At 41.5% G+C, this 17,907-nt stretch overlaps 1 protein-coding gene across 2 annotated transcripts in view; it reads left to right on the top strand.

The window, feature by feature from the left end:
* The window catches only part of LOC149463510 (uncharacterized), a 71,286-nt gene extending 61,238 nt beyond the window's left edge, over window positions 1-10,048 (top strand). For both annotated transcript variants that reach the window (XM_089675053.1, XM_089675052.1), the window contains one exon: window positions 4,667-10,048. In XM_089675053.1, coding sequence (XP_089531179.1) covers window positions 4,667-4,793 — 127 coding nt within the window. In that variant the 3' untranslated portion in view covers window positions 4,794-10,048. The remainder of the gene's footprint in view (window positions 1-4,666) is intronic.
* Window positions 10,049-17,907: the final 7,859 nt, after the last annotated feature.

The raw sequence follows: 17,907 nt of genomic DNA, 5'->3' as shown, positions 1-17,907 counted from the left end.
TAGTATTTGATCGCCTCTGTGATTTTTATTTTTTGCGCAATAAAAAAAAATCCAGACAATTTTGAGAATAAAACAATATTTTGGACTTTTTGCTATTACACATGTCCAGTAAAAAAATTGAAAAATCAAATTTCGTCATAAATTTAGGCCGAAATGTATTCTGCTACATGTCTTTGCTAAAAAAAATCCCAATACGTGTAAATTAATTGGTTTACGTGAAGTTATAGCGTTTACAAATGGCGGTATATATACTGGGATTTTTTTTTCTTTTTACCAGTAATGGTGGCGATCAGGGACTTATAGCGGGACTGCGGCGGGCATTCTGACACTGGAGGGAACTGACTTGGTGTCACTGACATCCACAGTGACACCAATACAGTGATCATTGCTAATAAAAAGCACTGACACTGTACTAATGGCACTGGGCAGGAAGGGGTTAACATTTGGGGCAATCAAAGGGTTAAATGTGTGCTGTGTGCTGTTTTGCATACTGGGCTGTGTGTGTTTCACTGTAAGCACACTGCTTTGCATGGCTGTGCTATGCAAAGCAGTGTGCACGAGCTGAGAGGGGAGAGAACTGTTTTATTTACAAACTGTTCTCCTCCCCGTCGGAGATGCTCAGCAATCACCGGGCGTCGGCAAGTAATCACCAGCCGGAACCCGGTGATTGACAGCCGTGGCCGCACCTCGTATGCGCCCCCTACCTGGACGTGATTTTGTGCACCCGTGCCGCCCTGTAGCAGTACTTCTGCCATAGAACTATAGGCAAAACTTTTTTTTTATTTTTTATTTTAGATAGATCAAGGGAGAGTTACTGTATAACCCCTGTCAGATATTTTTTTTTTCACCATCTGTGTCCCATTGCAGAGATTTCCCTTCACGTCCTGTTTTTCTTTTACTTTCACTTTCAAAGATAATGGTAAACAGGACAAATAGAGAGGGTGAGTCTACTTAACGGTGGCACAGACAGCAATAAAAACTGACAGGGGTTTTAATCCCTCTCTATTTTGTCCAAAACTAAAAGAAAATGTTTTGTCTTTAGTTATATTTTAACCACTAGCCTACAGGGCACTTATACCCCCTTCCTGCCCAGGCCAATTTCCAGCTCTCAGCGCTGTCACACTTTGAATGACAATTGCGCGGTCATGCAACACTGTACCCATATGAAATTTTTATCATTTTTTTTGTGAAAGAGCTTTATTTTGGTGGTATTTATTCACCTCTGGGATTTTTATTTTTTCTTAAACAAACCAAAACCACTGAAAATTTTGAAACCGTTTTGTAAATAAGTGATTTTTCTTCTTCACTGATGTGAGCTAATGAGGCTGCACTGATGGGCACTGATAGGCTGCACTGATGGACACTAATAGGTGGCACTCATGGGCACTGATGAGGAGGCACTGATGGGCATTGACAGGCATCACTGATGGGCACTGAAAGGCAGCACTCATATATGGCACTGATAGGCGGCACTGACTGGCACTGATAGGTGGCACTGACTGGCACTGTTAGGTGGTACTGACTGGCACTGTTAGGCAGCACTGATGGGTACTGTAAGGCGGCACTGATGCACACTGACTGGCACTGATAGGTGGCACTAATTGGCAGCACTGATAGGTGGCACTGACTGGCATTTATAGGTGGCACTGACTGGCACTGATGGGTGACATTGAAAGAAGCTCAGATGGGCACTGATATGTGGCACTGATGGGCACTGGAAGGTGGCATGGATGAGCACTGACAGCTGGCACAGCTGGGGCTACACAGATCATCAGGGCACACTGATCATCAGTGCTGGATCACGGGACAGGTGATTGTCTGTTTTTTTTTTAAGTCAGCTGCTACAGTTTTTGTTGCTACTTGACTTTTATTTTTGCTAGATTTTGACTGGAGCTCCGCTTTAAGTAGTAGATTATCAATATGGAGGCTACTACGGCTGACCTCTCTCTGAAAATGCTAGTGACCTGGCTTTCTCATGTTCAGTACATTCAATGTCACCAACCTAGAACAAGCATGCAGCTAGTAAATTTAGAGTGAGTACAGAAATCTGGTTGCTCAAAGGAAACATGTATGGAGAAAATATGAAGACTACTCACTTTTTGAAAATTTTGCATGGCTAGCTGTTATGTTAAAGGATAATTTCACCTTTGGAAACATGTTACATGAATTACCACAGTGCTGTGGAGCGCCGTGGTAGTTCATTGAAGGTTCCTGTCAGAATGTCTGCTTGGCAGTACATCCCGTATGACCAAACGGCATCAGCAATCTACTGACACTGGTTCAATGCTTTCCAGGCTCCTTTGGACAAACATAGTAAATACACATTTTGTTACGTGCAAACAGAGTTGGTTCTGGCCAGCTCAGTGGATTGCTTTAAAAAAGGCCTGGATTCTTTCCTAGATACACAGAAAGTAACTGGATACTAAAATTTTCAGTGGATATAAAAGGTCTACACACCCCTGTTAAAATGTCAGGTTTCTGTGATGTAAAAAAATGAGACAAAGATAAATCATTTCAGAACTTTTCCCACCTTTAATGTGACATAAAAACTGTACAACTCAGTTGAACAACAAACTGAAATCTTTTAGGTGGAGGGAAGTAAAAATAAAAAACTAAAATAATATGGTTGCATAAGTGTGCACACCCTTAGACTAATACTTTGTTGAAGCACCTTTTGATGTGATTCCAGCACGCAGTCTTTTTGGGTATTAGTCTATCAGCATGAAACATCTTAATTTGACAATATTTGCCCATTCTTCTCTGTAAAAACTCCACATCTGTCAGCTTGTGAGGGCATCTCCTGTGCACAGTCCTCTTCAGATCACCCCACAGATCGGATTCAGGCCTGGGCTCTGGCTGGGCCATTCCAAAACTAGAATCTTCTTCTGGTGAAACCATTCCTTTGTTGATTTGGATGTATGCTTTAGTTTGTTGTCATGATGAAAGATGAAGTACCTCTTCATGTTCAGCTTTCTAGCAGAAGCCTGAAGGTTTTGTGCCAACATTGACTGGTATTTGGAACTGTTCATAATTCCCTCTACCTTGACTAAGACCCCAGTTCCAGCTGAAGAAAAACAGCCCAAAGCATGATACTGCCACCACCATGCTTCACTGTGGGTATGGTGCTCTTTTGGTGATGTGCAGTGTTGTTTTTGTGCCAAACATATCTTTTGAAATTATGGCCAAAAAGTTCAACCTTGGTTTCATCAGACCACAACACATTTTCCCACATGCTCTTGGGATACTTCAAATGTGTTTTTGCAAAATTTAGCCGGACTTGGATGTTTTTCTTCGTAAGAAAAGGCTTCCGTCTTGCCACTCTACCACATAGCCCAGACATATGAAGAATACAGGAGATTGTTGTCACATGTACCACACAGACAGTACTTGTCAGATATTCCTTTAATGTTGCTTTAGGCCTCTTGGCAGCCCAGTTTTCTTCTCATCTTTTTATCAATTTTGGAGGGACGTCCAGTTCTTGGTGATGTCACTGTTGGGCCATATTTTCTCCACTTGATGATGACTGTCTTCATTGTGTTCCATGGTATATCTAATGCCTTGAAAGTTCTTTTGTACCCTTCTCCTGACTGATACCTTTTAATAATGAGATCTCTCTGATGCTTTGGAAGCTCTCTGTGGACCATGGTTTTTACTGTAGGATGCAACTAAGAAAATGTGAGGATAGACCTACTAGAACAGCTGAACTTTGTTTGGGGATAATCAGAGGCACTTTAAATGATGGCAGGTGTGTACTGACTCCTATTTAACATGATTTTGAATGTGATTGCTTAATTCTGCAGACAGCTACATCCCCAGTCATAAGAGGGTGTGCACACTTTTGCAACCACCTTATTTTAGTTTTTTATGTTTATCCCCCCCCCCCCCCCCCAAAAAAAAGATTTCAGTTTGTTTTTCAACTGAATTGTACAGTTTATAGGTCACATTAATGGTGGAAAAAGTTCTGAAATTATTTATCTTTGTCTCATTTTTTTAACAGGGGTGTGTAGACTGTATAGGTAAAGCTGATACAGGGAATATCCGATTGCTTCTCGGGGGATCAGGAAGGAAGTTTGTCCCCTGCAGGAGAAAATTGGATCATGCTTTGCTGGGTTTTTTTTTTCCTTCCTCTGGATCAATTGTGGGTATAGGATTATAACTTTTTTTTTTTTTTTTTGGTTGAACTGGATGGACTTTTGTCCATAGACTAACTATGTAATTATGTACAAAAATGTGCATTTATTATTATTGTCTAAAAGGTGAACTTATCCTTTAAGTCAAAGGACTTGGCCTTTTGAATTGGTATAGATTCATAACAACTATGGAGATTAGTATTTTCAAAGGCTAGGCACAGCCAGGCAAAGAGTATTGTCAGAAATAGACCAGCATTGGCAGTCTATTTATTCTTCAAGTCCAGGGGCGGACTGACCATTTGGAAACTCGGGCACTGCCCGAGGGCCCGGGGTCAGTAGGGGGCCCTATAAGATGCCCCTGGTACTTTTTCATATGCTTTTTTGAGTTTGGGCAAGGACACAGGTGCCCCATGATGCCCTATTGCCCAGGGGGCCCCATGAGTTATCAGTCCGCCCCTGTTCAAGTCATTTCCATACGTGAATGAGAAATATCAGGGGCAAATCATACATTATTGTATTTGTTCTGCTTCTTCCAGGAGGAAAGGATCACTATCAGAAAACCTTCACAAGGACATACAAGCTATTATTGGAGAATCTGGGGTGACATTCCGGCTCGCTCCACCCCCCAGCATTGTTCCACAGAGAGTTCGTCCCCACCACTAATTACAAGGGGACATTCCTTTCTTTGGATGGATATCAGAATGACTCTTAGCCAAAGCCACAGAGCCTCCTCTGAGTTGGGACCTTTCACCTATAATTTGATCAAAACCTAAAACCCACACTACCGGGAATAAGCCACGTTCCCAGTCACCAGTGGAAAAAGATCGATGTGCCATTCTGTGCATGCTGAAAGGGTAAATCGGTGACTGGCGCCACTAACTGTCCCACCCTATCATTACAGGAACAAAGGCAGGATAGTTTTACAGGAATTATTAACTTTATATTCATACAATCCTTATAATTACCAGCTATAAGATAAAGCTTGCAAGGCATCCTGAATTACAAAACAATTTTTTTCCTATTTTAAAGGCACGGAAGTATATTTTTAATGGGTATGCATTATAAGGTATTGTAATTAATAATCACAAGGTCGTTTTTTTAAAAGGAGAGTAATGTTTGCATTTCTGCATATTTTCATGGGAGTTTTATTTAATGATTTATCAGTTCTACCCCTGTGTACTGTCTATATGCCAGACAGTGTAGTTAGAATTCTTGCTGCACAACTCCTTTAGATAAAATCATTACAGAATTAGCCTTCTACAGGTTACAGACTATCAGCACATTATTTGTGAGAAGCAAAGAAGCTCCTATCTAAATATTTAATGAAAAACTGTATATGGTAACAGTTACTTTACGTGTTATTTATATTAAGGTTGTCTCATTAACCACTTCCCGACCGGCTGTTGCATATAAACGGCCGGACGGTGGCACTGCAGGGTCGGGTGGCCGTTTCTAAACGGCCTCCCCGCACCCTGCTTGTGCACGTTCCCTGGGAGCGCGCAGCACCGCGATCCGGTGCCCGCTGTGTCCTCCGGACACAGTGAAACACCGATCGTCGGACGTGACCTCTGTACGAGGTCCCGATCATGTGATCAATGATTGGCCAATCAGTGATCACATGCAAAGTAGTAAGCAAGATGTCACTTGTGACATCATTGCTTACTACGTGTGAAATCTTTGAATGATCACAGAGGTCACATGGTACAAGGCTATTTACAACAGCCTTGTACCATGTGACAAGCTGTGACCAATCACAGCTCACTCAGTACTTCTCAATGAGTGCAAGAATGCAGACAGAGAGAAGGAGAAATGATTGCTTTTACATCCTATATGGGTGTAAAAGCAATCTGTGTAAAAAAAAAAAAAAATCTTCATCACCCCCAACAAGTAGTACTGCTAGGGTGACAGTATGTAAAAAAAAAATAAAAATAAAAAATAAAAAAAATAATAATATAAAAAAATAAAAATGTAAAAAAAAGTTTAAAAATTATAATTTTTGATTATAAACTAATTTGGATTTTTTTTTACTAAAAAGATAATGGAATACATTTTGGCCAATATTTATGATGAAATATTATTTATTTGCAAAATGTTTTAAAAAAACACTTTTTTTCAAAATTTTTGGACTTTTTCATTTACATAGCAAAAAAAATAAAAATCCCAGTGGTGAATAAATACCACCAAAATAAAGCTTTATCTGTCTCAAAAAAATGGTAAAAAATTCATTTGGGTACAGTGTTCCATGACCACGCAATTGTTATTCAAAGTGTGATAGCACTGAAAGCTGAAAATTGCCCTGGACAGGAAGGGGGTAAAAGTGTCCGGTCTGGAAGTGGTTAATGTATAACTCCAGAGAAACAGAATCATTCATTCATTCACTTTGGACAGAATGGTTAAAGGAGAAGTGTGGGATTTAGGGCTCATGTACACTGCAGCTGCTAAACTGACGTTCTGGAGCTGTTCAGCGTTTTTTTTAGCAGCCCCTGAACTCTCCCTAATGTTTTCCTATGTGTCCATGTACAAATCGTCGTTTACAGTCATTTACAGGCAGTTTAGTTTACAATCATTTTTTTGAACGCACCAATTTTGCGTTCAGGAGTAGATTTTACCGGCGTTTCAAATGCAAATGCTTGTAAATGTGTGTAAACGCGGTTAACCGCATTTAGAAGCGTTTGGAAGCGTTTTTTAACGGTTTCATATCCAGATGCTGTCTTGATCCTTTTTTCATCATCAGAAATGCATGCAAAGCGTTTTCCATGTACTCAAATGGACCTAGTACACCAGTGCAGTCAGTTCCAGGTTTCACGTGAAGGAAAAAATGGTAGAACGTGCTGCATTATGCTCATGATGGGATCCATAGTGAATACAACCAGAAAAGACAGGTCATTTCAACACATACTGCTCTCTCTGCTTCTGCTCTCTCTATTTCTCTCAAAATGTCTGAAATAGTTAATTTTTTACTATTTTTCAGTGCATTCTGGGCATTTGGGAAGGTCTCCTGAGGTTATCTTTTAAAAATGCTTCTAAACACAAACGCGCATAAATGTGATATGCAAATGTGGCTAAACTGACCTTTTTTAACCTACGTTTTCCAGCAGTCAGTTTCCATCGTTCAGAAGTGTTTTCCAAATGCCCCGTGTACATGAGCCCTTAAAAAACAAACAAACATATTTACTCAAATGTGTGGCTGCAGCACTGATCCAAAGCTGCAGCTGTTCCCTGCCGGCTCTAAGCCTGAGAAGTGAGCAATCACATGACCAATGATCACTCAGTTCTCAGTCTTCACTGAGCAATGATCAGTGCCTGTCATTCACTGGCCCTCTGCTCTGCTTACTGGAGCACTGGGCTGTGGAGGGGGGCGGGAGTGGCTCATTCAGCACGCTGATAGGCTGAGCCAGCTGCCAGTCAGGCATCTGGATGGATCACAACATTCTTGTCAGGATTCCTGCAGTGCCTGGACCATCTCTGTGACATCAGCCTACAGTTAGCTTTAGCCCGCTATTGGCTCAATCTGGACCACAGAAATGCAGAAATAAATGCACTCCTGTGACCCATATGGGAAGTATGGCCAGAAAAGCTTTGGCTATACTTCTCCTTTAAAACAGAACTAAATCTTTCTATTATCCAATCTGTCAAGGACGGTGTCATCTCAGCCGCTATTTAGATCCTCAGCTACCATGGTGTTACACGTGTGACTATGACACCTACCATTTGGGGGCTTGACAGGAGCACCTCGGGCTGGGAGAGCAGAGGATAAAGATAAGTAAAAGTGTTTCTCCTCTTCCATAGACTGAGTATGCAGTCAACCCTTGCAGAGGGAGTGATGGCAGTTTAGAAATCATGTCCTGATTTTTCAGCTCACACTCTAGCTTTGAACATTCCGCCATTCATTCCTATGGGAACAATTTCACAACAAAAATGCCGATATTTCGTGAACCATTCGGCGAAACGTTCCACAAAGTAATAGCACACCAATCGGGAACAATCCGCACGTTTCTGTATATTACTGTCTATGTAGTGTAAAAACTGTGGGAGGAGTTAGGGTGGTAAATTTGGCTATAATAATAAGAATATATATGTGAGATAACAGTAAGTGGTCTTGCCATGCAAGAACACTTAACTAATTAATTTTTCTCCTTCACTGATGTGCGATAATGAGTAATGGGCACAGACAGGTAGCACTGATGGGCATTGACAGGCATCACTCATATAAGGCACTGATAGGCAACACTGATGGCCACTGATGGGCAGCACTGACTGGCACTGATAGAGGACACTGATTGGAACTGTTAGGCGGCACTAATGAGCACTGATAGGTGGCACTGATTGGAAATGTTAGGCGGTACTGATGAGCACTGATAGGCGGCAATGACTGGCACTGCTAGCTGGTACTGAAAGGCAGCTCTGATGGGCACTGATATGTGGCATCGATGTGCCCTGATGGGCACTGGTATGTGGCATTGATGTGCACTGGTATATGACATTGATGGGCACTCATATGTGGCATTGTTGTGCACTGATGGGCACTGGTATGTGGCATTGATGGGCACTGAAAGGTGGCAATTATGGGCACTGAAAGGCAGCACTGATGGGGCTAAACTAATAACCAGGGCACTGATTATTCTTATCTTGTATATGGGACTTTACAGTAATGCTGTAGCCAGTAAGTACAATAAGTTTATCTTCATCTGAACATTTTACAATCTGTGGCAGCCACATTTAGCAGGCTTTTCATTGTGCTTCTGGGTGGGATTGTAATATTTTGTACTTGATTCTCACTGTGCACAGTTTACATCTCTAAAAGCGACATAAGCTGGAGAACAAAACATTTGGTCTGTGGATCTGCAGGCTACGAATCTGAAAATAAGGTTACTGCAGCCATATGGATTCAGGGTGTAAAGAAACAAAGAACAGAAAGAAGAAGGGTCAGGGTGAATCTCTGAATCGATCAGTAGGCGGCTGCATCTTTTGAAAATATTTTTTTAGTGATTATTGGTCACATATGGATAGAGACATATATGGGAGAAGTTACCTGTGAAATAATTTGAAATTATTAATTGTGGTGGCTGCATTAGTTTTCTTTTCTTTAGGCTTTTTTCCCCTTTGTTTTCCCCTGGTGATCTGGCCAGTAACACACCTCCTGTATTCGTGCCCCCACTCTGGATGAAGGAGCACTGGGGACAGCAGCATGGTCATGGGGGGGAGAGTTAGAAATACTAGCAAATTTAAATACAATATGAAATTGTAGCAGAACTTCAGCTAATACCTTAGTTTAGGTTCACACCTATGCGTTTCTGCTGCGTTTTGCATTTTGCAGAAACACACAGCAGTCCATTTAACATGATTTCCTATGGGACAGGTTCACATGCGGTTTCACCCAGTGCATTTTTTGTAAAGGACTTTTTTGAACTTTTTTGGTTCTATAGACTTCAATGGAGATGCTTCAGAAAAGCATGTAGTGCGTTTTTGATGCGTTTTAATCTGCCCAGCAACAAGTTGAGAAAAAAAACTTGCAAAACGCATCAAAAACACGGCAAAAACGCATATGCAAAAATGCAAACAGCATCGCAAAAAGCACTGCAGAAACGGATCAAGCTCAAACTGCATAGGTGTGAACCTAGCCTTATAATCAGTTACAACAAACATTTGTTCTCTTTTGGGGATAAAGATTTTAAATAAAAGGTGATTATCTTAAACACCCTTATCGGTGTTAAATGATCTGTCCCAACCCTGTAACTGCAAGTGAGCCTTTCGGATGGTAAACAACAGACTTACATGCTAGATCACCACATGAAAATAGAAACTAATACAGCCATCACATCTCAGAATTGGTAAGCTGCAGTATATTAAATGTTTGCATTTGGGGTTGATACTGCTGTAAACTAGCTGGAATCAAATATACATTTAATACGTTTTAATGAATGTATTCATTTTGTGTTTTATATCTTCTTAAGATTCAGTTGGCAGATGTTTAAATGCAATCTTCTAGTTCCTCAATTTATTACAAAAATAGTATAATAACAGCAGATAACTTTAGCTTTTGAGTGGAAGTCTAATTCCTAGTACTAGCTTAGGATGTTGTCTTAATTCAAAAAATTCCAAAGGACCACATGTACCGTGTATATTCTGCCAAGCTCCTTGTGATAGCTGCCACTGGTAGCTGACACTAAAGTGAGCACATTGTTATGCAAGGTTGCTCTGCAGAGAAGGCCAAGCCCACTAGTGTCCCACTTGCAGCAAGGATGTGTGCATCCATACTGCAGAACACTACTACAGAGGAAGGAGAATAGGTGCAGTATATCTAAAGACCAGTAGATGGCACTGTTGTCTACTACTATTGTCTTCTATTGCAGACCTCTTACTACTTCTTTCTTGTTATTTTGACTGTCTGGTCTCAATACTTTCTGAGTCTATAATATGAAACAAGCATGCTGATCAGGAAAAATAGATAAAAATCTCAATTACTTAAGACAGAGTGTGTATATATTATATATCTCCAAAAAAAATTAAAGGAACACCTTGAAAACACATATCTCAATGAGGAAAAATATTATGCTGGATATCTATACTGATATGGACTGGGTAATGTATTAGGAACGTAAGGATGGAAATGAAAATTATCAACCTACAGCGGACTGAATTCAAAGATGCCCCAAAAATCAGTGAAAAAATTATGCAGCAGGCTAGTCCATTTTGGTGAAATTTCATTGCAGCAACTCAAAATGGTACTCAGTAATTTGTATGGCCCCCACATGTTTGTATGTATCCTGACAACGTCAGAGTATGCTCCTAATGAGAAGACAGATGGTGTCCTGGGGTATTTCCTCCCAGATCTGAACCAGGGCATCACTGAGCTCCTGGACAGTCCGGGGTGCAACCTGGCAGTGTTGGATGGACCAAAACATGATATACCAGAGGTGTTCTATTGGATTTAGGTCAGGCAAGCGTGGGGGCCATTCAATGGTATAAATTCCTTCATCCTCCAGGAACTGCCTGCATACTCTCGCCACATGAGGCCGGGCATTGTCGTGCACCAGGAGGAACCCAGGGCCCACTGCACCAGCGTAGGGTCCGACAATGGGTCCAAGGATTTCATTCTGATACCAAATGGCAGTCAGGGTGCCATTGTCTAGCCTGTAGAGGTCTGTGCTTCCCTCCATGGATATACCTCCCCAGACCATCACTGACCCACCACCAAAACAGTCATGCTGAACGATGTTGCAGGCAGCATAACATTCTCCACGGCTTCTCCAGCTCCTTTCACATCTGTCACTTACTGAGGGTGAACCTGTTCTCATCTGTTAAAAGCACAAGGCGCCAGTGGCCGACCTGTCATTTCTGGTGTTCAATGGCAAATGCCAGTTGAGCTTTATGGTGACGGGCAGTGAGCAGGTGCGGACTGACAACTCATGGGGCACCTGTGTCCTTGCTCAAACTCAAAAAAGCCTATGAAAAAGGTACCAGGGGCATTTCATGGGGCCCCCTACTGACCCCGGGCCCTCGGGCAGTGCCCGAGTTCCCAAATGGTCAGTCCGCCCCTGGCAGTGAGCACAGGGCCCACTAGAGGACATTGGGTCCTCAGGCCACCTTCATGAAGACTGTTTCTGACTGTTTTGTCAGAGACGTTCAAACCAGTGGCCTGCTGGAGGTCATTTTGTACTGCAAAAAGTGTTCCTTTAATTTTTTTTGAGCAGTGTGTGTGTATAAATAAATATATATATATATATATATATATATATATTGCATTGACATCAGTCCCTGCTCTCAAGTTGCTTACAACCCAAAATCCCTAAGGCAAGCCATAGATTAATTGATTTTCTTTCCCTCCCCTAGCACTAATATATTTTGTTGGCGGGAAGGGGGATGCAGAGAGCCCTCCCTGCTGCCAGAACACAGCGATTATACCGACAGGTTGGTTGTACCCAAATGGATCGACTTGGGTACAATCAGCCTGCCCATAGATGGATTAAATCCCTGATCCCTGCTGAACCAGCCAAGATTTGATTCATCTTTGGACAACTTAACTCTCATTCACATACAAACATACTAGGGTAATTAGCGGCAGGTTAATTACTAGGGTAATTAGCAGCCACATTAATTGTGGCGGGTGTGCACTAAAGCTGCCCAAAGACTCTGGAGGCATGATCTGACCAATGGAAGTTTTTTTTCCCATCTCTTTGGGAGTGTCACATAAACATGCATGCTCAGATCACCTGAACGTACATGTTTATGACTACAAATGTGAAAGACTACTGCTACATCTTCTTAATTCAACACTTAATGAAAAAACGTTTTGCTACAATCCTGTGACCAATGAAAGAAAAAAAATCTACCAAATAAATAATAAACTCAAAGCCTCCCCTGGATCACTGTACGTTTTTGCGCTTTCCTCAGGGTACCCCTGAGGAAGTCACATGACTGACGAAACGCGGTAGGTGGAGCCAGGTGATTGACAGGAAGCGACACGGGAGCCCCGCTGTTTTACAATCAATGCCATTGTTTTTAATGCTAATGAAGTGCAATTTTGTTAAATAAAAAGGATTAAGAAATTAAGATATTTACTACACTATGAGGAACCTCTTTTTTTCATATGAGTTCATCACAGGAAGAAATCCCAATCTTTTAAAAGGGCCATACACCCAAATAAATATGAGTGGTGACACATAACCTCCAAAGTGGAAAGTCAAGTGATCCAGTGGAGGCTTTGAGTAGGAGGAATCCACAGCAATCCCCAGGTGGGGGAAAGTGTTTCTGACCTGATATCTAGCAGGTCCACTACTAGAGGTGAGCGCATATAGTGAATGGTGGTGGGAATCACTGCAAGGAATAAATAAGAAATACCACGGGTGAAAACAAAGAAGATCTGGAACCATATGAACTGTTTACATTACTAGGAGTAAAGAGGACATTGACTAATAATTGATTTACTTTGATTGTTAATTTCTTTCACTAACAGATATATACACAAGATATCGGAGTATTTAATTTCACAATTATATTTATAAAACACTGACAACTAATACGTGTTTACACTGGTAGCATAGGCTAGACCAGGGGTGGGCAAACTTTTTGACTTGAGGGCCGCAATGGGTTCATATATTGGACCCGGGGGCCGGACCAAGAGTAGATGAATGATGTGTATGTGTCATCCATAGTAAGTATAGTAATATTCCCCCATAGTAATTAATCCCCCATATAGTAATTAATCCCCCATATAGTAATTCATCCCCCATATAGTAATTCATCCCCCATAGTAATTCACCCCCCATAGTAATTCATCCCCCATAGTAATTCATCCCCCCTATAGTAATTCATCCCCCTTAGTAATTCATCCCCCATATAGTAATTCATCCCCCATAGTAATTCATCCCCCCTATAGTAATTCATCCCCCATATAGTAATTCATCCCCCATATAGTAATTCATTCCCCATATTAAGTCCCCAAGTCCCCCCTGTGTCAATTCACTTACCTTTGCTCCGCGCGTTCCTCTCGCCGTCTTCCCGCGCCGTTCAGGTGTAGCATGAAAATCTGTCTCCTATGAGGATCTGTCCCCCTCGACGTATCTGCGCATGTGCCAGTTTCAGGCATTAGCAGCCGATCGGCGATCTCCGGCACATGCGCAGATACGTCGAGGGGGACAGATCCTCATAGATTTTCATGCTACACCGGTCTTCAGGGCGGACTGTGAGAGGAGCCTAGCTCCGCGGGCCGGATTAAAAGGTCCGCCGGGCCGTATACGGCCCGCGGGTCGTAGTTTGCCCATTGCTGGGCTAGACACATGCTTAGGACTATAGAGCAGAGAAGGGAGAGTGGGCAAATACCTCCAGTGTCAATATATGACAGCTAATAGATCAGTCAGATCAGGGCACAGTATTCTGTCAGAACCTTATTTACATGGCTCAGCTCAGGGTTCCTTCCAATTCTAGAGGCTGCCATTGCAGAAACTAGCCAAAGGCCGTACAAGTGTGTACAGCTTAAAGGCATGTCACATGCCTGCCCTGAACTAGCACCACTTTCAGGGGTCAGCTAATGGCAGCCTTCTATATGAGCCTCAGCTCAGCTAGGTATGTAGGTTTCTGACCGGTTTTCTTTAAAAACAAATTCCTGAAAATGGGACCTGAACTAAGGAAACACTGAACAGTAGAAAAAAAACCAGAGCGAAGAAAAGACACATGACACAGTGATAAAAAAAAATTATCATTTAATCGCAAAAATATTTATTTCAGAAATTACAGTTATTTATAGTGAACATGATGTATCTAGGCAGAGATCTATAAACTGAAAACAAACAGCATGATGCCTCGCCATTTGTGCCAATTTCTGAAGTTAATCCAGGTCATTCCACCCAAAACAGTTTCATGTTTGGGTGCACATGGCCGAGTTAAGTCATTTTTCCCCTTTTTATAGTCTTTTTTTCCCCCCTCTCTATTGCTTGAAGGTTCAGGCAGAAAGATCTTTCCACCAAAGTTGGCCATAGATAGGCAGATGGCTTCTCAAGAACGAGGAGCTAGGAGACATCTGTCCATTCTCAACCACATCGGGGACATCCAACTACTACTGAAGTGACTCACCTTACAGACTGTAGGGCACGTGTGGTTCACTACTCCCTATTCTGACTGGCCAGGTGGCCTAAAGTTTTTCCTAACCAACTGGGAAATCTCTGACAACAAAAGAGATTGATACATCAGGCAGATGGAGTGGATTCATGCAACATCTTGCTGCTGGTCTTTTTGAGGGACAAAAGAAGCCAGTTTGTGCACAACTCCAGCCACAACTTTTTTTCTCCAAGTTGTTTAGAGCAATGAAGGGTTAGAACCTTTGCCAAGTTTTTATTGCTGTCTGAATTCCCATTAGAGAGATTTCCCCAATGGCAAGACATGATGGGATAAGGCAGGAGGGTTAAAACATCTGGCAGTTTTTATTGCTCTCTTGCTTTATTTATCTTCCTGTCCCAATGACATCCACATTCCCTCATTTCTTGTCCTGGCAGCACCAGGACAGGAAGAGAAGGAATATCTTCCCAATGGCGACGCAAACAGCAATAAAAACAACTTCTCCCCCATTCATTTGAAGACTTAAAAAAAATTTTGACTGGAGATTTATGCAGGCCATAGATGGGTCGAAAATCGGCCGATTTTTCTTTTAAAAAAACGAACAATCGGTCGTTCAAGTGGTCGACGTTACCACCAATGGTAAAAAAAAATCGGCCAATTTTCATCCCGTCTACAGCCGGCAAAAAGTGTCCCTGCAGAGAGCTCTGCTATTTCTGACAGTTCTCTGACAGTTCCTTGACATTTACAGCGGTTGCAACATTGTATCTATTTGTTTCCATTTAGGATACAGATGTTTTTATTCGGAAACAAATAGATACAATGTTGCAACCGCTATAAATGTCAAGGAACTGTCAGAGAACTGTCAAAGAAATAGCGTAGCTCTCTGCAGACACTTTTTGCTGGACTGGAATTCCTCTTATTTTCATCCTTCTTCTTCTTCTTTTTCATCCTCATCCTCTTCTTCATCCTCTTCTTCTTCATCATCCTCATCCTCTTCTTCTTCCTCATCCTCTTCTTCTTCTTCATCCTCTTCCTCATCCTCTTCTTCTTCATCATCCTCATCCTCTTCTTCATCATCCTCTTCTTCATCGTCCTCATCCTCTTCATCATCCTCATCCTCTTCTTCTTCATCCTCCTCATCCTCTTCTTCTTCATCCTCCTCATCCTCTTCTTCTTCATCCTCCTCATCCTCTTCTTCCTCATCATCCTCATCCTCTTCTTCTTCATCCTCTTCTTCATCATCCTCATCCTCTTCTTCTTCATAATCATCCTCTTCTTCTTCTTCATCCTCATACTCTTCTTCTTCATCATCCTCATCCTCTTCTTCATCCTCATCCTCTTCATCATCCTCATCTTCATCCTCTTCTTCTTCATCCTCATCCTCTTCTTCTTCATCCTCATCCTCTTCTTCTTCATCATCCTCTTCTTCATCATCATCATCCTCTTCTTCATCCTCATCCTCTTCTTCATCCTCATCCTCTTCTTCATCATCCTCTTCTTCTTCTTCTTCATCCTCATCTTCTTCATCATCATCCTCATCCTCTTCTTCTTCATCCTCTTCTTCTTCATCCTCATCCTCTTCTTCATCCTCATCTTCTTCTTCATCATCCTCATCCTCTTCATCATCCTCATCCTCTTCATCCTCATCTTCTTCATCATCCTCTTCTTCTTCATCATCCTCATCCTCTTCATCCTCATCTTCTTCTTCATCATCATCCTCTTCATCATCATCATCATCCTCTTCATCATCATCCTCATCTTCTTCTTCATCCTCATCCTCTTCTTCTTCATCCTCTTCTTATTATTATTCATCCTCATCCTCTTCTTATTATTATTCATCCGCATCCTCTTCTTCATCCTCATCTTCATCTTCTTCTTCCTCATCCTCTTCTTCTTCTTCATCCTCATCCTCTTCTTCTTCTTCATCCTCATCCTCTTCATCATCCTCATCCTCTTCTTCTTCTTCATCCTCTTCTTCTTCATCATCCTCTTCTTCATCATCCTCATCCTCTTCTTCATCATCCTCTTCTTCTTCTTCCTCATCTTCTTCTTCCTCATCTTCTTCCTCATCCTCTTCTTCTTTTTCTTCTTTTTGTCTTCCTCTTGCAGGTCACTGCTCATGCGCAGATTTTTTATCGGTAAAAAATCGGCCGATTAGCCCATTAATGCCGCGAAAATCGGCCGATCGGACGATTTTTTTCCAACTTTACCAAAAAAAAAAAACGGCCAAAATCCCGAAAAACGGCCGAACAAATAGCCCACTAACGATCCGAAAATCGGCCGATTTTATTTTCGGCCAAAAAATCGGCCGATTTTCGACCCATCTATGGCCTGCATTAAAGTAGAAGGAAAGACAACGGGAGAGATTTAATAAAACCCAGAATCTGGTACAGCTGTGCATGGTAGCCAATCAGCTTTTAACTTCAGCTTGTTCAATGAATCTTTGACAATAAAACCTGGAAGTTGATTGGTTTCTATTCAGAGCTTCACCAGATTGTGCACTCTCCGGTTTTTGTAATTAATCTACAACGCAATCACTTACCTTTAAATGCTGCCTCCCCACTACTCTTATACTTCTTTCAATCAGTTAGTAATAAGTCTTAATGGAAATACAATTGTTTTACTTTTTCTAAGTGATCACATGACTGCAAAGCTCTGGCGTGTGTCTGTTGGAGCAGGGCCGAAAATGGCTCTGAATCCTGAAAGCTGTGATGTCATACTACTAGTTTCCATGAGAGCGGTCGGGCCTCAAAAAGGTCATGATAGATTGAAACCTTGGGCCAAAGAAATAACAATAAAATAAATTCTGCTGTTCAAAAATGAAAAAACATCAAACAAAACTCATAATATAACACAGCGCAAATAATAATGCAAACATAAATGAAATTATAATATATAAGTCTCAGAAAAATCCCAAATTAAAGTCCAGTGTCCCAAAAAAAAACCTGATCGAAAAGGTGAAGGAAAAAAAAAATATATTTCATGCCTACCAGTAACTTTGTCAGACACCCACCGGAGCACTGCTGTCATGTGACCACTCGTAAAAAGTTAAAGAAAAATGTATCCACATTGAGATTTAATACGGATTGCAGGAAGTAGAAGAGCAGTGTAAAGGCAACTTTTAAAAAAGAGGGTGACTGTATGGTCTTTCCATCTACTAAAATATCAGGAATGGGGTTTCTGATCCCTTATAATTTATATGATTACTAGTTTCAGACAATAT

Source organism: Staurois parvus, unplaced genomic scaffold (genome assembly GCF_062004578.1).
Source record: "Staurois parvus isolate SC_StPar_1 unplaced genomic scaffold, SC_StPar_1.0 ptg000154l, whole genome shotgun sequence".
Taxonomy (NCBI): domain Eukaryota; kingdom Metazoa; phylum Chordata; class Amphibia; order Anura; family Ranidae; genus Staurois; species Staurois parvus.
This window is presented reverse-complemented; position numbering and strand designations above follow the sequence as displayed.